This window comes from Miniopterus schreibersii, assembly GCF_964146895.1.
Source record: "Miniopterus schreibersii genome assembly, chromosome: 14".
NCBI classification, from domain to species: domain Eukaryota; kingdom Metazoa; phylum Chordata; class Mammalia; order Chiroptera; family Miniopteridae; genus Miniopterus; species Miniopterus schreibersii.
In genome coordinates, this window is record NC_138114.1 from 48,994,668 (window position 1) to 49,020,985 (window position 26,318).

Sequence of the window (26,318 nt, forward strand, 5' to 3'; positions counted from 1 at the left end):
CTGCTCGGGTCCGAAGCGCGAGCGGGCGAGGGCAGGGCGGGGGCCCCCCCGTGCGCCCCCGCGGTGCAGCCCGGCGGAGGGCAGAGGGCGCTCGCTACAGGCCCCAGCATCGCAGGGACGCCGGCGGGGCCGGGAAGCCGGGCAGGTGGCTGGGACCGAGAGGGCAGGACGCGGGCAGCCAGCGAAGGGGGGGGGGTGTGCTCGGCCCACGCACCGTCTTCCACCCCCCTTCTCAGGCCTCGCCTGTACCCCCCCCCCCCCGCCTCTGAACCACAAACCACCCCTGAAGGTGCACCGCACGTCCTCCCGGCCCACGCTTTCCCCTTCCACTGACTCCATCGCACTGACCGCGGGCAGGACGCGCGTGAACGCCCAGCCCGGGCCCGGCTCGGCTCCGGAGCGCAGCATCGGCCGAATGAATGAGCGCCAGGGCCCTGCGCAGCCCGGAGAGCCGCCCGAGCTCCCCCATCCCTCCCCATCCCTCCCCCTCCCTCCCCAGGCAGAGGCCCGCGCGAGTGCCCTCGCCACCCGAGGAGCGACGCGGGTGGGGGCGGCGGAGGCCCATGGCCCGGGTCCCAGGGCCTCGGGGCCCCGCGCCACCCCGGCCCGAGCCCCCAGCTGGAAGCCGGGACTAACGCGCTTCCACGCGGAGCGCCCCCTGAGATTGCTAACGCTCTCGCCATCCGGAACACGTCGGGGGAAGGTGACGAGCGACGCCGAGGTACAAACTAGTCCGAGAGCATCTGGGAGAGGGGCCGAGGCGCCTTTCCCTGCTCCCGCCGCGGCGGAACCCGGGACCGGAAGCCTCGCGAGATCTGGGGGGCGGGGGGTCTACGCTCGTTGCGTTGCCTAGCGACGGGGAGGACGCTCTCGGGCCCCCAGGCTAACCCCCGCTGTAGCCTTCATCTCCTACCATGGGGGAAGTCGGCGGCCGCCGCGGCTGTGGGCCCCCTAGGGAGCTGCAGAAGCTGAAGCAGCAGGCTCTGGAGTACTACCGGGAGAACGACGTCCCGCGCAGGCTGGAAGAGCTGCTCAACGCCACCTTCTACCTCCAGCCTGCCGACGTCTACGGGCACCTGGTAGGGACCTGGGACAGCACCCTCTTCCCTCCCGCCCCTCCCCCGCCCTGCGCTGCGGCAAAGCCGTGCGCCTGCGCCGCGGAGTCGCGCGTGCGCGTGGCGGCCGCGGGGGGTTGGCGACCGAGGGGGCGCGGAGAGGCTCCATGAAAGGCAGGAGCGGCGCCCAAACCTGGGGCGGAGGAGATGCGCGGAAGAAAGTGGAGGCAGGCAGCAGCCAGAGGATGCTGGGCGCCGGGCGGACTGGTAGCTACGGCCACAGCCCGGGCCCCGGCAGGCTTCCCGGCCACCTCCGCGCAGGCCTGGCCGGCTCCGGCTGTTCTGGTTGCCAGATAGTAACTGCGCGCGCTCGGCCCCGCTCGGGGTGGACGCCTGGGCGGCGCTGCAGCTCGGCCTCGGCCTCGTTCCCAGCCGCGCCCGCTGCTCCAGGGTTCACTCTAACGAGGCCTCGCGCCCGCCTGGATGTCGGTCCCTCCCTGGCCGGCTCCTCCCTGGCGTCCAGTTCAGATCGGAGCCTCGACCGCTGTCCCCTGGACGGACGGTCCTGGCGCGGCCCCAGCCCCTGCGGCCCTCTCTGCAGGCACCGTGAGCTCCGGGGGGTCCTGCCACCCTCCCAGTTTCTGTGCCCAGTGCGGTTTCTGGCACAAACCTCAAACTTAGCCTTAAGCATAACGAGCACTTGAAACAAAGGCAGGCGCGCCCCCCCTGCCAGGCCACGTGCACTAAGGGGCGCCTACCCTCGGAAGGCAGCGCGGGGAGGAGCTCGCGCCACGGTGAGGCCCCGTGACCACAGGCAGAGCGGGTGCCCCCCAGGAGCCCACGCGTTCCCGGGGCGCGAACGCACGTCCTGCGGGGCAGGTGACAGCGGGCGCTTGAGGAATGTTTATTTTTCTCCGTCCTTGCCCAGACCTCTAAGCCGGGGATGGGATGGGGGAGGTGTTTGCTGGGCCCCTTGTGCTCTGTGCTGTATACGTTATTTCACTTAATGCTTTAGGACCCTGCCAGGTAAAAGTTATGATTCCCGTTTTACAAATAAGCTGGCCCAGTGAACTTCACATTTTCCCAAGGGGCACGGGTGATGGGTGAGGGCCAGCTAAACAGTGACACGGGGCCTTGAATTAGGGATTGCATGTGAGTTTCTGCTGAGAGTCTGAAAAACAAATCACCCCACCTACCCGAGACTCAGCATCGGGCTCCATCCAAATCTTAGTGGGGGGGGGGGGCGGCACACTTGGGGACAGGTTTATGAGAAACTAGAGTAAATGTGAATGCCCCTTTAGAGGTAAAGAAGATGTGGTGCCCTGATTGTTTTTCTGTGTTGAAGGCAAACTACTTCTCTAAACTTGCGAAGCCTCCCACCATATGCAAAGTGGTGGGGAAGAAAGTGCTGGATGGACTGGGGCTTCCCGCCCTCCAAGTGGAAATATTCTGCACCATTCAAAACTTCTCCAAGGTACAAGGCAGCCCAAGGGTTCTTCGCTATGTCCTGGCCCCACTGCACGTGTTGTCCACATCGTGGAAAAGGAATGCGTTGGAATTCAGTGTTTGTGAAATACACACCAACACACGATTTGTAAGCAGACATGTACATAAAGCATGAACCACATAATCAACCGTGATGGCTTTATGATGTGTGTTACGCAGTACAGACATGACATGCTCACTTGAAGATGATCCAAGATGGAGAAAGGAAATGGGGCAAAAATAGGTTTAAACCTGACATTATTAATGTGATGAGCTCCAGAAATCGACAGATAGGCTTATAGATTGATATATTTGCATCTAGATTCACACAGATTTGGAGATATATAGAGCGAGCTACATTAAAAAAAAAGATTCACTTTCATAATTTTAATAATCATTTGAATTGCTACATATTTGTTGCTAGAAACAATTTTTCTTCAGTCTCTGAGCAGAAAATAATGACTCAATCTGTTTGTACACTTTGAGCTACTTATTGAAGAGCTAGTGATAAAAATGAACTTCAATGTAAGGTTTTTCTAAGGGGGTTTTAACAAGGTAAAATCTCAAATGTTCCCTGAGGTTGGGTTCCATAGTATTTCAAGAACTATAAAAATCCCTCCAGGAAAATTATATCTTCTCATTTTCCCTTTGAAATTAGTGATAAAATATCATGCCCATTAAAAGCTGGATACACTTGATTTCCCATTTTCTGCGAGAGGGAGAGAAAATGCAGAACACAGATGTGTCATTTTCAGAACATATGTTCCGTGGTGATGGCGACTCACTTTGAAGTCCACGATAACACTGTGCCCGAGCTGGCTGAAGCGGAGGAAGCAGAGAGGACCGATGCCGTCAGGACCGCTGTGCAGTGGGTCAATGAAACCATCACCCAGGAGCTTCGGGGCCTAGTGCCCTCCAGCCAGGCTGAGGTGGACCAGGTGCTCAGGTAAATCTTCCACTTCAAAATGTAAGTGTGCAGTATAAATATACACAGAGTGTCCCCCTAAAAATGTATACACACTTTAATAGCTAACAGCTCAATTTTGAAAATGAAATGTATTTTAATAAACACTGCCTTTATAATTATTCAAAGTGTGTGTATACATTTTGGGGGGACATCCTATATTTGTTTTCTTTCCATTTCACCTGCCAGTAAAACAGGTCTGTCATATCCACAGGACAGTTGATTAGTCAGTTAAGAAGCCTAGGCAAAAGCAGCACAATTTAGCATAAAATTTTGTTTTTTTCCTGAAAACCATTATTAAAATTTTACTGTGTAAGGCTACATAAGGACTTTCAACCTCTTTTCATGCATAGAACTTCCTTAGGATTCAGTAACAAGTTTCTCAGGAATAGAATTAAGAATGGAGATGATGTTCCCTCCCTCTCCCCACCTCCTCATATGCCCTCATCAAACGTACCATAGGCTTTTCTATAGTCACAATGAATGGGTGATGCTTATTTTGTGTCCTCCAGACACAGCAAGGTCTTCCATGCTCTGCCCATAGGTTGAAGCTGAAATGTGAAAACCACACAACTATTTACTGGGGCTTGTTGAGTACTGTTCAGTGCCCAACGAAGTAGAGGTTAGCATTACTTTTCCTTTTGTGCAGGTCCAGTGTCACAACCCTCTTGGCCAAACGACGGTCAGCTGGATTCTCTTTCCCCAACCTTCATCACTTGCCTCATGGTGCATAACATTACATTTCAGTTTGCTTCATGGTTGGATCGTGACCTTTGTAAACACTTTTTTTGAAGTTTTTGTTTTCTGAATGCTATTGCACCTACTCCTTCTTTTGTGTGTATCTTTTCTGCTATTAACACATCCTTAGTTTGTTCCCCCAACATCTCAGACATACCTCTTATTCCATACACTACTTTTTTCCTGGAGCTTTGTCTCCGCAAACCTCCCACCTGGCTGGTTCCTCTCTGGGCCCACTACAGAGAAGCCGTAAGACATCCCTTCCTTGTTCTCTTATTGCCAGGGTCCCATATCTTCCTCTTTCTTAACCTGCAGGATTACATCCTTTAAAAGTAGGAATGACAAAGGGATGTAAAGTTTTTGAGTTCTTATGTGTGTGAAAATGTCAGCACTTTGCTGTCATGGTTGACAGTTTAGCTGAGTATAGAATTCTCCTTTAAAATTAATTTCTCTCAGTATTTTAACGTCACTGCCCCACCAGCGTCTGGATTATTAATAACTCTAATTCAGACTGGATTCCCATGTCTTTGTTGGCTTGTTTTTTGTTTTTTGCTACAGAACCTTTTAGCCTCTTTTAATTCTGGGCGACTGAAATTTTATGTAGATGTACCTAAGTGAGATTTCCCCAAAGTTTTTTTAACTATTTATTTTAAGCCCCATCCTCCAAAAAAAGAAGTCCTGCACATATTGCTGTATATTCCATTGTCTATTCTTGACTCATTTTTTTTCTGATGGTCATTTATTGGAAAAGAAAATCCAATAGCCATTAATCATATTACATCTTCAAATTTTACTTTACGAATAGAAACAAAGCTCAAATAATTTTTTAAAACAAGCACCTGCAATCTTTAAGCATTTACTTCCAAGCCAAAATTAATTTCAGTTCTTGGACACAGTTTCATAACAGCATCTTCATATTTTGGCCTTGGAAACTGAAGCTGATTGTTCTTACATCACTAAAAGGCAGAATTAATTATTAAAACATATTGGGGTCAGCACTACAACATGACCAAAATTACGAGTGATATTCCAAAGTATGCCACTCTACAGCCATATTTTCTTGCCATTAAGGACATTCTTTGAAAATAAAGTGCAAGAAGATAAGGAGAGAAAAGAATTGGAAAAGAGCCTGGAAGACACAACAGTGCCCACACTTCCATCTCTGATAGTGCCGCCGCCACCACCTACTCCACCTCCATCAAAAAAGAAAGGACAAAAGCTAGGTCAGTGGCTTATCGTCTCGCAGAACCTTTAGTAACAAACAGGTGAGACAAAAAGGCTGAAGCTCGGACGGCCTTGCTGAGTTAGAATCTCTTCGCTATAGGCCTAGGCTGGGCTGCCACCAGGCACCATCGGTCCTCCACACCACTTCCTTGCTTGAAGCTTTTGTGTTGGGCTGTCAGGGTTTTACCCCATCTCACTATCCACTCATTTTTATTTTTAAATATGTTTTCATTGATTTTAGAGAGAGAGGAAGGAGAGGGAGGGAGAGAGAAAAAAACATATGTGAGAGAAACATTGATCGGCTGCCTCCTACATACCCCCTACTGGGGATCAAGCTCACAACCTGGACATGTACCACAACTGGGAATCGAATCGTGACCTCTCGGTGTACAGGATGACCCCCAACCAACTGGGCCATACCAGGCAGGGCCATTTATTTGTATTTCTTTGTGAGATAAACTAAGTGCACTGAATGGTGGCAGTGCCGGAGACAGGGAAGGTGTGGCATGGGGGACCTTTAACTGCCCCTCAAAATTTCCATTACTTCATCAAGAAGCCACTCCATATTTTAAAGATAACCAACATTTTCTTAGCCCTATGTAACATGTTAATAAAAAATTTATTTGGAAAAGTTTGCTATTTTAAAGCAAATAATCGAAGTTATCATGGCCCTTTGCTCCATGCCTTCCAACAGACTGCTAACCTCAGCTCCTCCAGCATGTCAATTCTGGAGCTGCTGCTAGCATTGTAACAGTTTTTTCTATGTCTATCCAACTACAACATGCTCTTTGAGGGTATGAATCATGCCTTGTTCAATTTAGCACTGCCAGTGCCTAGCATGATGCCTGGTTCAAACTAAATACCCACTAAATGTGGGTTCTACTGAATGAGAAAGCACCAGACCAGAAAGGGACCAATCACAGATTCAGATGCTGAGGCCTGGGGGGGGAGGGGGGGCAGACAGGAGAGTTTCCCTTAGACAAAAGAATTATGTTAGGCCAATCTCTTGGGAGGGTGAGGACAGCCACTGCCGAATTACATGTAGAGACCACCAATGGATAGTCATTTGGCTGTTGCTTCTGACTGATCCAACTCGGAACACAAGAGAAAGGAAGAAGTTAGAGAGGACAGTAATTTGCTAAACATTTACTACGTGCTAGGCACTTACAGCTTATTCCACTTCCCTCACCTACTTGACTCAGGCCAGGAGCTGAGGGGAAGAGGAGGACAGGAGGGACACTAAGGACTGATGATAGACTCCGTGGTACCCGATCAGACTGGGTGGCTGAGAACATATGGGAGTGAAAGATGAAGAAGGATTCTGGCTGGATGGCGGGATCTGGAAGGCATTTCTAAAAGAAAAAGGCATTGGATGGGGGCTGGATGGGGGCTGGCGAGAAAGATAACTAGTTAGATACGTGCATGAAGAGATGTTCACCATCAGGTTGGGTGTGCCAGAGCTGTGGTGGGAGAGAGGAAAAGCAAAGGGTTTGGGACTCAAAGACTGTCCGAACCGTCTCTTTATTCACTTTCTGATCAATACTGGACAAACCTTTAAACCTCTCTAAGCCCTAGTTTTGTTATATGTGAATGTGGGATAACAATATCTGCCCAAATTGGATGTTCTAAAAATTTCTTAGGGAGGCAAAACCCATGCCTAAGGATTCTTCAAGCATTAGGGAGTGGTATATGAAAGCAAACAGAACACTTGTTGGGGGTCGAGGTGGAAGATATGTGATTCCCAGTCTCAGTGTTCAACCTTTCTTTATGTTGGGGCTGTATCTGTAAGTAAAGCATCAAAAAGTAGTTTTCTTGGAGTCAAACTTCCTACAAAGGAATCTTATACTTTCCCCTCCAGGTATGAAGCGTTCTCTTACAGAGAAACCCATTGCAGCTCCAGAACCTGTGGAGCCTGTGCTCTGTGGCAGCATGGCCATAGGGGCTGTGTCACTGGCTATTGCCAAAACCAGTGCCATGCTGAGCAGTAACCCTTTGTATGTCAAAATCGCATCACTGAAGCACCCTCAGGTCAGTATCCGTTATATACCATCATGAGGAGCCTGGCTGTCTCAGCATGAATGAACCATGTCTCGTTTCCTCTTGCTTTCCCCCCACTTCAGGAGCAGCCAGCAAAGCTAACTATACCTCTGCTAATGGTATCTCTGGTCAGCTGTGGGAAGTCGTCGCCTGGGAAGCTGAATTTAATGAAAGAATTGATCTGTATACCCCATCCTGGATTATCGGCTAAACAAGTACCTTATATTATCTCAAACTTTTTCTAAAAAATACATACACCAAGACAGAGGGAAATAAATACAAAATGAGAAGAAATATTTTAACAAATGTTTCCATATCAGGGAAATGGGAGGAAAGCAAGACCTCGGACAAAAGGGAACACACTTAGAGCACCTTAGATCTCTGGTTCGTTAAGAGCTGACTCATGCCAGTGCGTCACAGAGAAGCCATGTGTGTGTAACTTTGTTGGCCTTGATGCTGCTGGAGGGTTCCTGCTGAGGGAGCTGAGATATCTTCACTTACAGGTCCACGCACTCCAGCAGCAACAAGAGGGAGCTGCCACTTTCCTGGCAGCCTATTCTGTGGTTAGAACTCCAGGGCCTGAGATGGCAGATTTCTGGGCACGTAAGAGAGGGTTAGTGCATATTTATGGAATTTGGAATGAAGGGACCCTAAGTTGCATTTTTACTACTTAGTGGGGTGCTAGTGTCTGTATTGTTCTTTGTGTCCTGAATGAGTCGATACCCTTCTTTAAAACCTCGTGAAGTATTCTACCAACTAGGCATTAGGGAGAACTCAGTGCTCACGTTATCTAGGGGATCTTTTAAGAGAAAGCAGGAAGCTCCATCCCCTCTGATAATGGAGTGATACAGTGAAAACCATTATTTTTTAAATCTCAAGATGATTTGTGATAAAGAATCCTTTTTTAAAAAGAATAACCATTACCTCCAAATTGACCAATTGTGAAAGGTTAGGATTTATCTCTGGCTCACAACCTGCCAGATCAAGTTCAGATCCTGGCATCCGGATCTCTCCTGAAGTGATCTGCTGTGCTGTGTGGGTAACAGAGCACTGGGCACGCAGTTCTTTCTCTGTCTTCATATGCAGATCCTACTGTCATCAGAATACACTTTTCCACTTTTTTAGTTTATGCTAATTCAAACACTATCATGCAGAATCCCTTCGTGACCTGAGACCTGTACTGCAAGAGGGTCTGTCAGGAGACTGTGCAGTAGAATGGAGCCAACTGAAGTGGCCAGTTCTGAACAATGGAGGGGGTCCCGAGGAAGAGGAGCCTCTCATTCATGTTTGGCCAAATGAAAACTGAGGGCTGACGATTAACATTTAATTTTCTGATTGTATAGACCTTGTCAGGGACCCTACAAATATTCTGAGTTAGAAATAGCCACGTGCGGTGTAAATTTTTATATTTAAAACTTCTAGACTGCAGTTGTGGATGATTGTGTTTATTCTACTTACAGGGTGTGGAGATGCTTATGGAAATTCAGAAACAAATTAACAAAACAATTGAAATGGTAGGTAAAGAGAATCTATGGTATCTGGTTACTGACATGTATATAACTTCTAGTGCCCAAGTTATAATTTGTTGGCTGTGGAATTAAATCAGCAGTGTTATTGATATGGAAAATGCATTAATTTGCTTTGGGTTTCCTGTATGAGCCAAGCTTATACGTCCCCTCATTGGCTGTGGATCCAGCTTATAATGGTGCTTAACAATCTCATTTTGATATCCGAGGCAGCTAGCTCTATGCTAAGGCCATCCTCAGGATTCAGAGAGAAAGGAAGGATTTGGCCCCTATGATGTGAGAGGTAATTTGGAATAGCGGTTAAGGCACAGACTCTTGTGTCTGCTTAGCATCCCTGTGTTGGGCAAACGAGTGCCCTTGGCCAAGAAGCCCTCGAGGGGAAGGTCACAGAGGCAGGATGACAGCTGTGTGAGTCACTGGCTGTCCCAGGATCCCACATTTGTTTAGAGTGGGGCTTTTGGAAGCACTAGCCCTTCCCCCTGCAGGACGGAAGCTGAGACACAATAGCAGTTTGACTTGAAGGCACTTTGGCTCCAATACTATCTTCCCAGCACCAGCCCCTCCCCTGTAGTGATGGGGGGACAAGCCATACAGTTGATCAGAATTATGTGAAGCACCAGCCTGGAGTGTCTGTGGCACTTTTCAGGAGGCCACCTTCTTTATGGGTGGCCAGCCTGCAGAGACTCAGGTTTGGACAAGTTAACCCTGACCTTGCACTCTGCTTTGCCCCTGATCAGCTGTGTGACCTTAACTTCAGTTACATAACCTCTCTGCCTCAGGTTCCTCATCTATAAAGTGAGTATAAGTACTCATCACATGGGGAGATTGTGAGGAGTAAATGAGTTGGATACAAGCAACATGCCCAGAGTATTTGCACATACTTGAGTGTGAACCATGCTGATTCTTGACAAACATGACCCAGCTTATAGAGCCAATAAATGCTGGACATAAAAGTGCATCCTTATCAATACAGGAAACTCCCAAATTGTGGGAATGTTTCTTTGGGAAATATTTTTGCTTTTATTCTCAACTGACTTTACCCACACCAGAGTCACCAGACTTAATGACCTTTGGCTGTTTCCAAAAGTTGAATCCACCCTGCAGGAGAAAGTGCTTGTACTCTGAGAATATTCATATTCAAAACAATATACTGGGCCTATGAAAGCAAATCCCTCAGTGGTCTTATTCCTTAAGGGCAAGGAGGGGAATTCATTTTTATGAGTAGAAATGCATGAGCATGTACATACATGCCCCAATTGGAGGCAGAAGGCAGGGAAGAAATATTGGGAACATGTGCCTGAACTTGAGAAATAGCTTTGGGTTTATCAAAGCAGGGGGTGGCTGGCGTGACCCGTGTGTGTGTGTGATTCACAGTGTGACTGGCCAGGCTCCAGAGCAGGGAGAGGCCAGAGGACCTGAGCGGCGCTTGCTGCCCACAGACATGTTTGAAAATTCCAAGTGATGTGTGTCTATCTTCTGTCCCACAGCCCCCTCCTCCCAAAGCAGAGGCGAAGAAAGGGCATAATGGAGGCAAAAGAGGCCAAGTACGTACATGTTTGTTTACCGCACTTGTGACAATTCATTCATGTCCCCGCCCCTTTGTCTCGCCCGTAGTCATTTTGCTTCAGGGCCAGGGCTGATGCAAGTGCAGATGCTGCTCCCAGAGCACTAAACCGGGCAGCTCCAGAGCTGGAATGTCACTCTGCCCTTGCCTTTCTCACAACACGCTGCTAGGCCTTCTCTACCGGTTGTCAGTTGTCTGGCCAACTGAAATCTCTGAAAGCATCTATGGGTAATGGGATTACATTTGAAAGCCTACAGGTAAAGTGTTGGGGAAGTTGGATCTCTCTGCTAACTAGATGAAGGGCATATAGGATGGTTTAGATTTTAATTTTACTACTACCAAAGAGAGAGAGAAAGGCACAGAAAGACAGTCACTCCTTACATCTGGTCCCCAAAGGCACTGAGGTGCCATTTCCGGTGACACATTACCAGATCTGATTTTGCCAGGAGAGGCACACAGTCCTTGTGAAAACTGAAAGGGCCTTGGGAGACAAGCTGAACTTGATCAGTCGGTCCACTTTGGTGACTGTGGGTGCTCTGAACACAAAAATTTTCCCCTACTATTCCTTTGTCGAATAGAAGTTTCCTCTTGCTGATGTTAAAAATGTTGTATGGTTCTTATAATTAATTAGTGCTATGGCCAGTAAAAAGGGGATATTTATACCTAGGTTCATGTTTGCTCTTGAGTTTGGTACACACACCCTTAAGCCCTCAAAATTATTGGTACTGCTTTGACTTACATTATAATTGCATAGTGGCAATTTATCACAAGGGCACATCAAGGCTGACCTTGCAAGAGAAGCATGTGACTGCCTTTCTCTGCGGTTCTTTGACTCCTCAAATCTTCTTCCACTGAAATCCACCCTCAGGGCTGCATCCTCTTAGCTGAAGCCTCCAGTCCTGAAGGGGGGCTGCAGTTGTAAGTTTTAACAGTTTCTTCTACTAAAGGGCAGAGGGACACAGGAGAGAGCAGGTTGGAGGAAGAGGGCAGAGTTAGGGACAGGCAGGACAGACATTTACAGGGACAGCCCAGAGACTCACCAGCCTGGTGGTGGTGACTCAGGTGAGCCTATGTATAAGGGCAGAGCCAATGTAGAGAACATGGGCACACTGAAGACAGAAAAGTGTGTTTTCCATGCCACACTTGAAAACCTTGGCAAGTAAAATAAAGTAAGAGAATTATTCCCAGATACTGCAGGGCAACTATATGCTCAGAGGTCGCACAGATGAGTGGGACCTAGACATAGGATTAACCAGGCATCAGAGGAGCACCTCTTTGGAGAGTCGTGTCTGGTTATACAATGTGCCTAACACAGGAAACTCCAAGAACAGTAATGTGCTGTGTTTACACGCATCATTTCCCTTTGGTCTTACAGCAGCTGATCACTGGCAAGATGTCCCATCTCGGCTGTTTAACTATTACTTATGACACCATAGAGCAGCCCCTGCTCCTGATACAAGGAATCTGTGCGAACCTGGGCCTAGAACTGGGAACAAATCTGCATCTGGCCATCAACTGTGCTGCACATGAACTGATGGACTATGTGAGTGTCTTCTCCAGAACATTTACTTTTTGTTGAAGTCCCATTATTTTAAATTAGAACTCAAAAGAAGAGCTTATCTGTATATTTTCCAAACAGATACTATTTTTTGTTGTTAATTTGGGGGGGGGGAGGAGTCCAAATATAAATGGAGTTGAGAAAGCGAAGTTAGCTAATGACAAGAGGATAATATAACCATATACATAATTTTTAAAATTAACAGAAAAAATCATAAGTATTTATAGAAATTCTGTAATACAAGTGACTAGAATGGGTTGCTTACATTGCAATCATGAGTGCCATTGAAGCATAATTTCACAGACTGGTATGTTTTGCTGAGTATAATTACTTGGTTGGTAAATGCTGAATTTGTCAGGCGTAAAAAGTGAATCCGTTTTAACTGTGACTTGACAAACCCTTCTAGAGTTTGTACTGTGGCTCACTTTTTAAATATAAAAATGCCTACAAGTTATTGAAGTTTATGGAGAATATATCCCGTTAAGCACATCACAGTGTTATCCATAGCCTGGGTTAGGACAGATCTTTAGCAGTGAAACTTCACCTAAGAAGCTATCTTAAAAAGAAAGAATAGAAAACAAGTTTTATTTAAGACTTTTGTAGCCCTCGCTTCCTCAGGATATTGCATCAGCAATTAACCTTTAAAAGTGGGAAATTGTTACATTAGGAAAGCTACTACAAGTTGTCTGTTTTATACACGTACTCCTCATTTTCAAATACATAAATGCTGAGTCTAGATTTTATAAAGTGCCCAGTACACTGATGTGCATTTATGGTGACTGGGTAATTAATGTCAAAGTCAGGGGATATGACCGAGCAGAATTTCACTTTGGTTTCCCATTCTAACTTCTAACTTCAAAGGAAAATGTGAACAGTATACAGGAACCCTAAGTTTCAGCTGGGTTCTAAAAGTTCTTACTTTTCTAAAAACACTAAGCACATAAAGGAATGTTTAATGTAGTTTCCTATTCCTCACATGATGATTGGTTCCTAGGCATAGCATTAAGGAAAATAATTGCATGTTTTCATCAGCAACGTGTACCAAGAACTATGACTATACCGACTCCTAGCATTAACTTGAATGGGTATTTATTGCTTATATTCAGTAAAATACATTAGCTTGGTATCAGATAATTATTACAACAATACTAGTTCAAAACCATTAGCATTTCCTTACTGACAAGATAGGATTTTAGAGCCTTAAAGTATAGAAACTAAAAGTTCTTGATGCTGTTTAATGTGAAAAAGGTATGAAATCCTTCCAATTATGGGTTTCTTAAGAGCCTAATTCCAGTGGAATCTATTCATTCAGCAACAGCAGCAGGAAGTCATTAGCAAACCAGTCATTCTGTTCCCTTCCAGCTCTCCCAGGTGCCTCAGTGCCCCCAGTGCCACGCCTGAACAGACTTGGAAGGAAAGGTGCTGTGTTTTGCCGAGACGACACTAGATCCCGTAGCCCTGCTTATTTCTATAGCTAGTGACCTGGGGGCTTGCCAGCCTTCAGGTGAATGGGGTTGCACCAGAATTCCACTTTCTAGACAGTACTGTCACTACTAGAACCTGCATGCCCCCTGAGAAAGCAGCGCCTTCACATTATCACTTTACTTTCCATACTGGCTGTTAGTATCTCAAAAGCTCAGATCTGCTTTCAAATTTCAGAGCATTCCCAGTAGAATAAGCCGTTTGTTCATTGTAAGTTGAAAGATGGTGGGTTCTATCGAGTGGGCAGGTCTGCATGGCTACGGTTTGTTTTATGAACTTATGTTATTGCCCATCTCCCTATGCAGCCAGGTATCTGGCTCCGCATAATAAACCTAAGGCAGAAATTATCCCCAGCCCCCCGCCCCCCACACACACACTTTTCTCAGTTCTTTTGTACACAAGGCTTCATCCGAAGCCAGTGGGAAGAGCTCCATGGGCGTCAGAGGGGTTGGTGACTTGATTTCCCAACCCAACATATGTAACAGATGTTAAAAGTAAAATGCGTGCATTTCTTATGTGAATAGGGCCTGAAAAGAATCTGTTTATAATCTTTTATGTGAAATGAATGGAAATGTATTTGAGCCCCATTTTTAATGTTTGAGAAAGCTGGCGTTTACCCTCTAATCTCTTCCTTCTGTTTACCAGAGTAAAGGGAAGTATGAAGTGGTGATGGGAACGTACAAAACTGCGGCTGAGATGGTTGACCTGTATGTGGATCTGGTCAACAAGTTCCCTGCAATTATTGCCTTAATTGATCCTTTCAGGAAAGAGGTAACAGGATTCACCTTGAATTTTACAATAAAGCACAGACTAAAAAATCTCACTCTGTCATCCGAAACGTGTTGGAATTTGGGCTGGGCTGAGTTGCTTTCTTTCGGCATTTGTGAGAAAGGCACTTGCTAAGGAAGTGAATAGCAGAGACGCAGTTGCCTAGGAGTGAGCCCGTCTGCAGAATGGAACAGGCCTTCCCAAGCCTTTGGGAGTATCTGTATGTGTACCGGCAACTTAGCAGATGGAAGCCAAGCCAGCTAGCTGGTGCTTCAACAGGTTAATCATGTCTCATTGTCAGGTGCTCAGGGAAACAGGCCTTCAACTAGGCCAAATGTTTTTTAACCTAAATCCAGTTACTATGTATGCAGAGAAGTAACAAAGCCGTATTTTTAAAAGGTTTGCAATACTGAGTTTTTTAAAACCTGTTAGGGCTAATGCACCTAATGAGGGTTGTTTACATGCCACAGAAGGACCCCTCTCTTCCTAACCCATTTCAACAGCAAAACTGAAATTCTTGATTTTATGAATTTGAGAGCCATTAGACAGACTGAACGGATACCCTCTGAGATAACTCAAGGTTTTAAACTGGGGGAACAAGAGGAGTCTGGATGTGGTTGGGAGCCCCAGGGTCTCTCAGTCCCACCTTCCCTTTCACAGCCTCAGCTCCATCCCGGCACTCGCGGGAGACATAGACTGAGCTCAGTGCTTTATCGCCAGACCTGTCTTCTGTGCTCAACCTGAGGCTCTAACTGCAGCTCCCTTTAGTGTGATGAGATGCACCTATATGATCTGTTCTAAGGAGACAGGCTGAAATCTGGTACAATGGTGGGGAAGACTTTGAATGTTATTTTTTTAATAGTAAACATTTCCTTTCATATAGTGGTGTCACTAGTAAAAAACAGGGGTGTTGAGAATGAGGGCCTAGAGGCCTTTCAGACTCATTTCTTTCAGTTGTCTGTTTACCCGAAAGAAGAGCAAAATCTTCTCACCAGCCCATCCTTAGCAACACTGCAGATAACACAGTGGGTAAGGAAAGCCTGGCTCTGAAGACTCAGAATCAGCGTGGGGAACAGCATCTAATGCGTACAAACATTGTACTCACTAGATCTTTAAGCCCCAGTTTAATCACTGTAAGTTTCTGTCCCAAGCTTGTTAATCTGTGTGGCTGCAGTCCAGGCAACATTCAGCTGCAGATGTGAGAGAAAACTGTGTTATCGCAGAAAAGCATACAACTCTGATGATGTGCTATATGACTCCTGCTGTTTGTGACTGTGTTCAATACCTTATAACGGTCAATTCTTCAATATTCACCCAGGACTCTGAACAGTGGGACAGCCTCTATAACGCTCTTGGTTCCAGGTGTTACACAATTGCAGGAAGTGCCTCCAAAAGCATCTCTAGACTTCTGCAGGAAGGAAATATCAGCACCCCCAAGTCCAGCGGGCTGGTCATAAAACACACAAACCAAACCACAATGTGTGACTTGGTGGAAATAACCAACCTCATTGACAGTGAGTAAAAGTAGAGCTCGGAAAGACTCAAAATGAACTTGGTTATACAAGAAGCCCAATATGCAGGACGGTGGGTAATAAAAAGCATGGAAGAAACGTTGGAAGAAAAAAAAGTCCCACCACCTATGAGAGAGCTGGTGCCGGAAAATAAAACGCAGCTTACTCACTCTGCGTTGTTCCCTATCAGCCGCAGTTTGGGGGTCATCCCCATTAGTGAGGGCCACCACAGAGGTGTGGCCAAGGCCACCGCCCTACCAGCTGCACATGGCAGGATAGTCATCCCACTCGCCCACATTGGGTCTTTTTTTACTTCCTCAAAAGTTTCAGACTCTTTACCACCTTGAGGTCTTTCCACATGCTCTTCCTTCAGCCTAGAATGCTTTGCCCTGTACTGTTACTTGGCTGACTCCTGATCCTTCAGGTCTTCTTCCCTTAAATGACACCTCTCCAGATATATAGGGTGGGGCAAAAGTAGGTTTACAGTTGTGATTATGCAAAACAGAGCTTATTCTTGTATCATTATTTATTAATTACTGTATTGTTTTCCATACGAACAACTGTAAGCCTACTTTTGGCCCACCCTGTATATGCCTTCCCTGACTTCTTCCACCCCTAACTGGTTGCTCTGAACCTTTCTCATAGCAGCTTATATTTTCTCTTTGTAGTACTGACCACAATTATTTGTACAATTATTTCATGCCTGGTATCTCCCACTAGACTGTAACCCCCATGAGTTCACGGGAGTCTTGGCCACTTATGCACAGTGCCTGAAACAAATATCAGAAACTAGGCAGAAGGCTAGTCTCAGACCTGGAGCTGGACTTAGCCTGGGACTGGCAGCCAGGGGCCTGGGCTGGTACCAGAGGGTGGAATGAAATGCTCCTAGTCCCCTGGCCTGCAGGCTGGCCCAGTCCAGGGCCCATCACCCAGCAGTCATTCTGTTACTTCAGATCGCTGCTGTGGCTCCTGCCTCTAAAACACAAACACTGTCACTGTAGGAAGAACTTGGGCTCACACTCCTTGCAGACTTTGGTAAATTTCAAGGGGTTTTGAGATTCTCAAATGATTAAATACTGTCAGTGCTGCTCTTCTAATAAGTAAACATTCAGAATGGCAGGCTCCTTTGGGTAAAATTCTACACAATGAGTTGTGAAACCCATTACTTAGGCACATCAACTCCCCATGTGATAACCTTGCACTTACCGTGCACTGACTCAAAGGTGCATTTTTCTACATTGAACACAAACGAAACTGAATCATGGCTTACAGCTGTGGTCACAGAAATGTGTCAATGTAACCTGAGCATTTACCCCTTTAGTGGTAATAATGGTGAATCTTACAATTTATAGTATTTTAAATTTGACAAAATGTAGCATTCACTTAGTATTTAGCATCTAAGCTACTAGAAAGGGGTGAACAGATAAAACCAGGGGAATAAAAAATGCAAGTATTTGGGTTAGAATTCTTAGGTGCTCAAGTAATTGTGTCATCACAGGAAAGTTTTAAACCTCTGGAAATTGTTAAATGTTGATCTCAGAGCCTCATGCATATGCTAACTGTTTCTGTACCGTGGAAAACTGAAAGGAACTTCTCTGCCTACAGGTAAGAGGCGCGTTGCTGTCTTCGGAAGCACAGAAGGGGAGTCATCGGATGACAGCCTTGTCGATCTGGTGAGTACTGAAGGCCGGTCAGTTGCAGAATTGCCAAAACACTGCTTTTAGCACGAACTGGTATTTCAGAGAAATGCGGGCTTTGGCGGAGGCAGTCCTGTGACCTTTATGAAATAGACTTGCTCCCTCCCAGACAGCTCCCTTTGGTGAAGAGCTAACCATGGACCTTTTACAGAGGAGGAAAATGGAAGCCCTGGGAAAGATGATGAACACACTGCAGTGCCTGGGGGTGCGCCTGGCCTCACCTCCTACAACGAAGGAGAAAGGCCAGATGTGCTTTGGTGAAGCCGGCACGTCCGCACGCCCAGTGAAGTGTCGGTGCAATCACACTCTCTTTACTGTCTGACACCCTCACTTTACAGCCTCCTTATCAAGATAAAAAACGAGGTCAGAAGACAAACCCCGGAACAGCACACAGGGACAGTGTCCTTTTAGCAAAATGTCTCCTCCATTTAAAAGAAGCTGTTTTCCCCCCTTAAGGCCGTCGGACTGGGCGTCCGGTTTATCAAGTTGGGAGGTCTTTCTCGCGGCGAACGGGTGACGAAGTACAACCGTGTGTTCACTGTAGAGGAAGAACTTGTCCAGAGCGGAACACTGGGTACGTGCTGCTTCCTTGCTTTGTTTTCACGTAGCCGTGAACCAGAGAACAAAGGTGGGCAGAGGGCGAATAGAGGTCCAGCAGCAGGAGGCCAGGGGACTCCAAAGCCCATAAATAAGTGCCCACAAACGAGGATGGCATTTGCCACAATGGGAATTGTTTTCTTAATGGATTATCTATTAACCTGAATGTTTAAAACCCTCGCTGCTCTTCTTGATAAACAGGATGCGTGATGCTTTTCAACAGAATTAATTGATTGGAATCTCCAAGCCTACCTTTTGTTATGGTCCAAATTATTGCTGAGGTTTCTCCGCAGAGCCCATGAAAGTTAAAGGCAGATTTTTCCTGATGGCTCCTGGGAGCCACTCATTTTACTTAAGACAAGTAGTCAGTGTGTTAATTTTAACGTTGTACTTTGGGAAGGCTGTGGTCTCAAGAGAAATGAACCAATCACTTATGACGTCAAACCTTTGTAAATCTGCATGGGTCGAATCACCCCATGTACTGGCTAGCTGGAGAGAAACACCCCAGATAGGCGATTTTACTTTTTACATTACTGACGGTGAAGGCCAAAAGTACATCTGTAGCACAGAGACATTCAAAGAAACCAATAGTTATTGCCTTTGTAATTCTAAAGCTATTTTGTACTTTAAGATAGAATAAATGAATTGATACACTGAAAAACAGTATTCTTATTTGAATAGTGCTGACAATTAAAACGTGAAATTTTCTTGGATGCTATAAATGAAATCTAAAGGAGACAGATGTATTATAGAACGTCCTGGGGAGCACACCAGTGAAAGCAAGCACACGGTCCTACTGTATGACTCAATATGTGCATTAAAGAGGAAAAAAATAAACCGATAGAAATTGTGATTAGAAATTTGTCATGCTTAACATATGTCATGATCTTGAAACACACCCTAAGATTCATGGACAATAAAGATGTAATTGGGAGACCAATTCTGAGTCGCCATCAGGGGAGTCAAGCTACTTTGTGTGGTTTAGTGTGTGACACAAGGCTTGTTTCTTACCAGGTGACATCATATTCTTCCTCCCTGGTGCCTGACTGCTTTTATGTCCTACTGATGTAGGTTCCTTAAATGACTTCTCACATTTCCAGCCAGACCCACCACAAGGGAAACAGCTATTCAGGACTCTAGTGACTGGGGACCAGTCCCTCCCTGGTGACAGTGCAGGCCCCGAGCATTCTGGAATGGATTAACAGATTGAGAAATTTCTCTGGCATTGGCAGTGGTCAGTAAATGTTAAGGGGACCAAAAACTGGAAAACAAATCTCTCCACCGAGAGACTGAGCAGGAAATCTCGGCGAAAGCTCAGCTAATAAAACTGTCGCTGCCCACATGGACCTGACAGAATAGCCTAAGTCTGCACTCAGTTACCCTGGGTGTTAGTTGGCAATGGTGTGCACTCAGGTACAGTACTGGCCTTCGCTCTAATTTCTCTTCTTCCTCGTAGCCTTTTCTGCTGAGCCACTGCCCAGAGTCCACTGCACATCAAATGTTCCAGGAGGCTGGCTGAGGGTACAGTGCAGACTGAGAAAAGCAAGTGTGCTGCACAGTCAATGTATAACCCAAACAGGCCCGATTTTAAATGGCTCCAGAATCCTTTCTGATGGTGACATGACACCTCTGCACACTTCTGAGGACGATCTCCTTTGAATCAAACAACATCAGAAATCGGCACCACTGGGTTAGACAGTAAACATTATTGTTGTTGTTTTTAACAGGTCTCAACGAAGAACTCACCTTTTCTAATCTGAACGAGGAAGACGAGGCCGCGGCGGCCCTGGCTGGGGAGCTGCCCGAGCCCCCGGAGCCCATCTTCCCCACAGAAGTTGTGGAGGCATCAGCCTAAGCGTGAGCATCTTCTGGACGGGCCGACACGCCCCGCCGTACGGCCACGTCCGTGTTATGAGCCTGGGGGACTGGTGTGTCTCCGATGCTGGCTTCGCTCTAACGCGTCACTACCCGAGTGCTCCTGTCCTTCCTTTCATGTCTCCTGTTACCATTTGGGGAAACGCACACAGTGTTCCGCCTGAAATCGTGCCTGTGAGCTCGTGTTAAGCCGCCACATTTCCGTGGAGATGCTGTGCACCCCTCTCCCGTCCACTGGGGCGGGGCGATGGCCCGGGGGGAGAGTCTGGTACTTTTGTTGCGACAGTTCCAGCACCTCACAGTTTACACAGGAAACCATCTCTGAAAACAAAAACCTCTCACACGGAGCGCTCTGTGCGGGAACAGGTGCGTCCGTGCGTACCCAGGGAGCACTGGCAGTTCCGTGCCGGCCTCGCGCGGAAGCACGAGCTTCGCGGCTGTCGCGGCCACGCGGCGTCCTCGTACTTTCCTGCCCTCACGCCCCTTGCCCGGTCCCCTTCTGTCTGCGTGTTCGTTCTCCTTCTATTATTTATACCCTTGGAGTCCCCTTCTACCCGCGGAATAAGAACTCGTGTACGTGAGTAAACACGCTTGGATGGGTAACTGTTCTCGAGGAACTAATGCGCAGCGGTTTACATTACAGAACGTGGCAGGTGACTGAAGACAAGCAACACGCAGGTGGCCTGAACCGCCTCCCGTAAGCCAGCCTCGGGGCTGCAGCAGAGGAGGGACGAGGTGGCCTCACCCAGTCACACACCCACAGACCCAGTAACGCCACCCACTTTGTGCCGTTTAGATGCTCTGTTAAAAGTTATCACTTGCTTTACCCCAAAATTATATAAATTGCTGTACACTGACCTGTGGGAGAGTTGGCTAAATTAAGATTTCTGGTATATTCTATATGCTTTTACTAAACACACTGAGGACCTCTCCTCTTGAAGAGCCTTAACGGGGAAATGTAATGGTGTGACGGCAGAGCCCAGGCCCTCCCTCGAAGCCATGACTCAGTCAGCTCGGGGCCAGACCCTCCCGGAGCTCGGGGCAGAACCGGTCGGTCACTCCAAGCTGGGGGAACAGCCTCCAGTCTGTGGTTGCTACCACCTCTCCTGCTGCTTCCCGCGAGCAGCGGGGGATGAGAAACGGGAAGGAAAGTTCATTTTAAAGGCAGGAGGAACAGACTGGTGTTCGCATGTACATGTGTGTGCACATGTAGGCACACACACAAAACACAGGAGACCATACGAGAGTATGCCCTGGAGCTGTGATACAAACAGCACAGCCGACTCACCTTTACGTCGCCTGAGGGCTGGGCCACCAATGGGTAGGCAGCATTTTAATTTAAAATTTTAAAGTGATAAGCACTGTTTCTATTTTCTCTCTCTGTCTACATTTGTTCTGTAATATACAGTAGATATAAAACATATCCATCACATGCAAGATATTATCTGTAAAAGAGATGAAAGCAACTAGTCACTTCCCATTTGAAGAGAGGACGGTGGGCCTGGAAAACGTCAGTGCTCGGAAGAAACCTCCATCCCATCCTTAGGTACGCTCCGCCTGGTGATCCTTCCAGGTCAGTGACGACGGGCGGCCACCACCCTCAACTTATTTCCACAGAAGCTGCAGTTTTTCCACGATGAAAGCGATTAAACACGCACAGTGCGCATTCAGGAAAACCATCCACACCTTGTTTTATAAGATTCTGTGATACGGGTTATCATTTACCTGACAACCCAAGCATGGTCCCGAAGGATAACTAACAACGATTTTCACCTGTGCTAACCCATTTCCAAGTCTGACTGCCCACAAAGGGAAGGAAGGAGGAATTGCTGGTGAGCAGCCAGAGCCCAGACTCCGTGCTTTCTACCCACACACAGAGCGGGTGGTCAGAGCCCTGTGACCCCTGCCCATCAGAATTCCCACAGTCCGATCAGCTGCCGAGGCTGCTGTGGGGAGGGTGTGGACTCGCTCAGACACAGACGTGCTCGAGTTGCCCCGGCCACTGTGGCTCTGTTGGTTGAGCCTCGCCCAGTGCACCAGAAAGTTGCTGGTTCAATTCCCAGTCCGGGCATGTGCCCAGGTTGCGGGTTTGATCCTGGTTGTCTCTCTCTCTCTCTCTCTCTCAAATCAGTAAATACATTTTTTTAAAAGTGCTAGAATTTTAATTAAATTCTTATTCATTCCAAAGAAGGGAGACATTTTCTTTAATGGCAAGAACACAGATATCCCTTTGCCTCACTAGGCTATAAAACTGCATCAACATGAGTTACAAAACCCTGTAGCAGATGAGACCTAATTCGTATTTCTAAAACAGAAGGAAGAATAATGTTTTAGAGAAAGCAAAAATATAAAGGTGGCAGTCCCTTCCAATTTTAAAACAGTGTAAGTAGGGTGTCTACAATTTTTTTTATGCAAAGAGCTAAGGACGTACCTTGAGTCCCAGGTGTCCCCACCCCAGCCTGACTGCTTGTTGACTATGGCACCCCAGCTGGGGCAAAACTTCCTAAAAGCTGATGCGAAAAGGGAGAAATTGTAGGCAGGAAAGGATAAGAAAAATCCTACATAAAATACTTCTCTATCAAATTAATTTTAAATGATCGTGACCATGAAGAAGGAAAGCAAGCAGCTCAGCAGAGGCAGGAACGCGCAGCACGCCAGTTACCCCCGCTGCCTGGCCCGGCCGACACGCCCTGGCAACGAGGGGGCTCGCAGAACTGCGCCGCCCTGTCACGGAACCGAGCACACATCCTTCTGTCCCTAAACGCCCGCGACACACCCCAGGGGCTGATGGCACACAGGAAGGACAGCAAGAGGAAACGGGAGTCAAGTCCTCCAAATAAACCACCTTGTGGATTATTAAAAATTACCAAAGTGATCAGCGCGTATATAATTTTTAAAGAACGTCCAATTTGGGGAACTAAACCAAAAATGTCAATAACCACAAATGGCCTTTACTGGGATACTGTTGGTGCTTTTTAATAAGTGTGGCGAGGAGAGTTCGAATCACAGCAGAACGAACTGCTTGAGGGAGTTAACGCAGCTTGCAGCCAGTACGTCACACAGCAGTGCTGTTCAGTGAGGGGGAGTTACAGCTGAAACATTACATTTCCATTTCCCAGGCGTAAACAACAGTAAAATCGTCCCTGGAAGAACATGGCAACAGTCAAGCATAAGGAACCTACAGAAAGAGAATTGTCTCCAAATTCAGGAAGGACATTTACCTGCCCACCCACCTCTTCAAGCCTATGCTTAGCACACGTGCAAAAATAAAGTACGACACAACCACTGCAATTGTTACTATCATTTTCCTTCGCTCTCGGGCGAGAAACACCCGACAGCTACATGCTGAGCTACGCTAGCAAAACGAAACCTTTCACTTTAACAGTAAAATTACCATTACTGAATCACTGTCATAAACAAATGCATTCAAGTACATTACCACTTATTTTAAATAAACATCAATTTTGAAACAATCAACTTGGAAAAGCTGCATAAGTTGTTGTTTTTTTTTAAAAAAAATCCCTGATTACATTTCTATTTATTCACTGTGGTAGACTGAAACATTGTATTTTTAGAGACTACCACTTAATTTCTTACAAAACAAAAACAACAAACCTGTGTAATGTAGAACAGCAGTAAAGCAAGGAAACTGTCACTCATCTTCACTGTACCAAGAACTGTGATGAAATATGGTGCTCGTGCCACATGAACACATGAGAAAAACACGATGAACTCACAGCACAGAGCACACGGTTTGCCAAGGTAATACTGTTAAGTTCAAGGGTTGACTTGCACCTCAATTCCGAATTCAGGCCACCGGAGCACTCCCTCCAGCGTCCTCGGGAGGTTTTGGACACAGTCAGAAGCATGTACTTTTCATCCCGTAGGTAACAACGTGTGGAATTAACATTGACTGCGGGGCTCCTGGCTGACGCCCGCTCCTGCACGTCAGGTTCATCTCCTAGAGAGCAGTCTGTACGCCTCGGCGCCGAACAATTTCCACGCGGCTGCTGTTTCTCCACCCAGAGGGTGGGATCCAGAAAGCAGCGCATTCGGGGGCTTCTTAAATCACCTTAAGTTGTTCGGTTCTGTTTATCCAAATGACCCGGCCCTGCAAACTTTCAGCATCACACTTGTAATGTACAGAAAGATAGCGACATCTGAATTTTCTGTAACCTTCCAAAAGAAGTCACACTTAATACAGTCATGAGGAAAAACCTTATCCCTATGAACACAGAAAGAAACTACAGACATGTGTATTTTGCTAAACAACTTGCTTATATTAACAGGTGAACTACTTACAAAAGTGACCTCAGAGAAGAACCTGTTTTCTGAATGCAGTGACAAGAACAGGACGTCTCCAGCCCTTGCCAGTGACCAGGGCCAGCCGCGTGCGTACTGAGAGGAGCTCCCGAACGCCTCAGCAGTGGGAGCTGTCTGCGTCTCTCATTTTCTCAGCGCTGTCGTCTTGTTTGTGCTCTGCTTTCATTTCGCCTTGGTCATCCTTGCGTTGCGCTGGATCTTGTTCGGCAACCTGGTCTTTGGTTTGGGGTTCAGGTGTGGAAACAGGATCTAAAACTACAACTGGTTTGGCTGGGTTCTCACGGCCAGGGTACCGCCTCCTCCATCCAGCGTCACTGGGAGGCCTAGGGGACGAACAGTTAAACAAAAATTAAAAGCAGAGAGAGAAAAGATCTGTCTTTCCTATTCCTGGATTCAGATGAACAGAAAACCCGAAATGTTCCACGTCTAAGCAACATGCACAAACTGCCCTTTGAGGTGCCAGCCATTTAAAAAAAAAAAAAAGCTATTAGATTACAGATTAGGAGCACAAAGCCGGGAGGAAGAAGGCGGAGGAAGTCAGAGCGATTAACTACAGGAGGGTCAGAAAGCCAAGTGCACCTACCTGCTTAATCGCACGCCCTTCTCAGGAAGCGCAAGGCTCGCGGACACGCGCGGACCTCCCCACCGCCTGAGCCCACACCCGTCCCGCCTTCGCCGAGCCGGAAGGAGCCAGGTAACCCCCTGGCTGTGCCCCCGGCACATGCGGGTGTAAATCTCCCCATCACCGATGGGACACCTGAGACACCGGGAGAAATCTCAGAAATGGGGGCGGGTGGAGGAACTAGGCCAGGTGGGAGAACCCTGAGAATAAGCTGAAATGCTGTTGCCATAAACTTTTTCTAAAAGGACTATGTTTCTTGAGAAACCTATTCTTGAACTTCAGATGCCGTTTCTTTTCCACGGGGGCTTTCCTCTCTTCTCTTCTGATGCAAGAAGCCACTGCTGCTCAAGCTGAGTGGGGACAACTTCCTTGTGGAAAGTGATGTCCTGAGATGCTCTTGCCACGTGTCAGGAAATTAGGGGAGTCGGCACCTCCTCCTCTCAGGGGTCATGGTCAGGAGCCACTACCTGGAGGTCCTGGGCTGCTGACCTGGTGCCTGAGGGCTGAGGGGTGTGCAGTAGGCAGGGCAGGGGCTATTCAGACATCCGGTCTTCTTGGCAAACACTGGGATGTTAACCACGAGCCGCACACCCGTCCCACCTCTGATGGCAGGACACGGGCTGACCTGCGGGCCGGGCTCTGCCCACCGTTACACCCGCGCCTTCCCTGCAGTGGATTCCTGCTATTCCCTGACTCCTGGAGCAGGTCACATCTGCCCCTTAGACACGCTCTTGCCACTCAATACTGCCCCTGCTGGACTTCCCACAGTTATAATTAAACACTGTGCCATTAGTTGTTTAATGCCTGTCTCTTGAAATACAATGTCGGCGGCCCCGAAACAGGGACTGTTCGGCTTGTTCACGGGTACACCCGGCCAGCACCTGGCGCAGGCCTGTTCGTGGGGTAAGTGAACGCGGGAGTGCTGATTAGCTGGGTGTGGAAGGCGCATGGTGAGTGGGCAGGAACCAAGGCTCTGGTGTGAGTAGGTCTCGAGGCCTCTCTTACGCAGCAAAAACAACAGAACAGATGATCAGCTATTGAGAGAAAACGGCCTGCAGGGTCCAACCACCGGCACCAAAAAGCCTCAAGCCCAATGACCATGGTTTTACCACTTTCCAACCAATGCTATGAGATTTATCCAAATTTTAAAAACTACTCCATCTGGCTATCTGGTTACACAGTGTGACGGGCTCATCACTGTTAGCTAAGTGATTAATGCGGAACTGTGCCTTCCTTGGAGGTGGTAAAAGGAAAGAGGTGACCAGGAGTCTGAGAGGAGAGCTGGGCTGTCA

General features: G+C 47.3%; 3 protein-coding genes across 8 annotated transcripts in view; 1 reads left to right on the top strand and 2 right to left on the bottom strand.

Annotated features, from left to right (window-relative positions):
• Positions 1-1,128, bottom strand: part of HSPA12A (heat shock protein family A (Hsp70) member 12A) — a 110,538-nt gene extending 109,410 nt beyond the window's left edge. Inside the window, exon 1 of one of the 2 annotated variants that reach the window (XM_081158754.1) lies at positions 914-1,128. In XM_081158754.1, coding sequence (XP_081014880.1) covers positions 914-916 — 3 coding nt within the window. In that variant the 5' untranslated portion in view covers positions 917-1,128. The remainder of the gene's footprint in view (positions 1-913) is intronic. The other variant, XM_081158752.1, reaches the window with a different exon arrangement.
• On the top strand, positions 848-20,956 carry ENO4 (enolase 4). Of its 4 annotated transcripts, XM_081158757.1 has the most exons (15): positions 848-1,079; positions 2,401-2,529; positions 3,296-3,486; positions 5,314-5,465; positions 7,325-7,494; positions 7,587-7,718; positions 8,964-9,017; positions 10,517-10,573; positions 11,969-12,136; positions 14,279-14,404; positions 15,720-15,915; positions 17,518-17,585; positions 18,066-18,183; positions 19,934-20,063; positions 20,725-20,814. In XM_081158757.1, exons 1-14 carry the CDS (start codon positions 915-917, stop codon positions 20,059-20,061), a joined length of 1,854 nt encoding a protein of 617 aa, XP_081014883.1. In that variant the 5' UTR covers positions 848-914; the 3' UTR covers positions 20,062-20,063; positions 20,725-20,814. The 4 variants fall into 4 exon arrangements, with proteins under 4 accessions (XP_081014883.1, XP_081014882.1, XP_081014884.1 ...); XM_081158756.1 differs by having other exon boundaries at positions 19,934-20,956; XM_081158758.1 differs by lacking the exons at positions 19,934-20,063; positions 20,725-20,814 and adding an exon at positions 17,761-17,972 and having other exon boundaries at positions 18,066-18,148.
• Positions 20,957-23,034: 2,078 nt separating this feature from the next.
• Positions 23,035-26,318, bottom strand: part of SHTN1 (shootin 1) — an 81,449-nt gene continuing 78,165 nt past the window's right edge. For both annotated transcript variants that reach the window (XM_081158761.1, XM_081158760.1), the window contains one exon: positions 23,035-24,727. In XM_081158761.1, the coding sequence (XP_081014887.1) occupies positions 24,716-24,727 (12 nt within the window). In that variant the 3' untranslated portion in view covers positions 23,035-24,715. The remainder of the gene's footprint in view (positions 24,728-26,318) is intronic.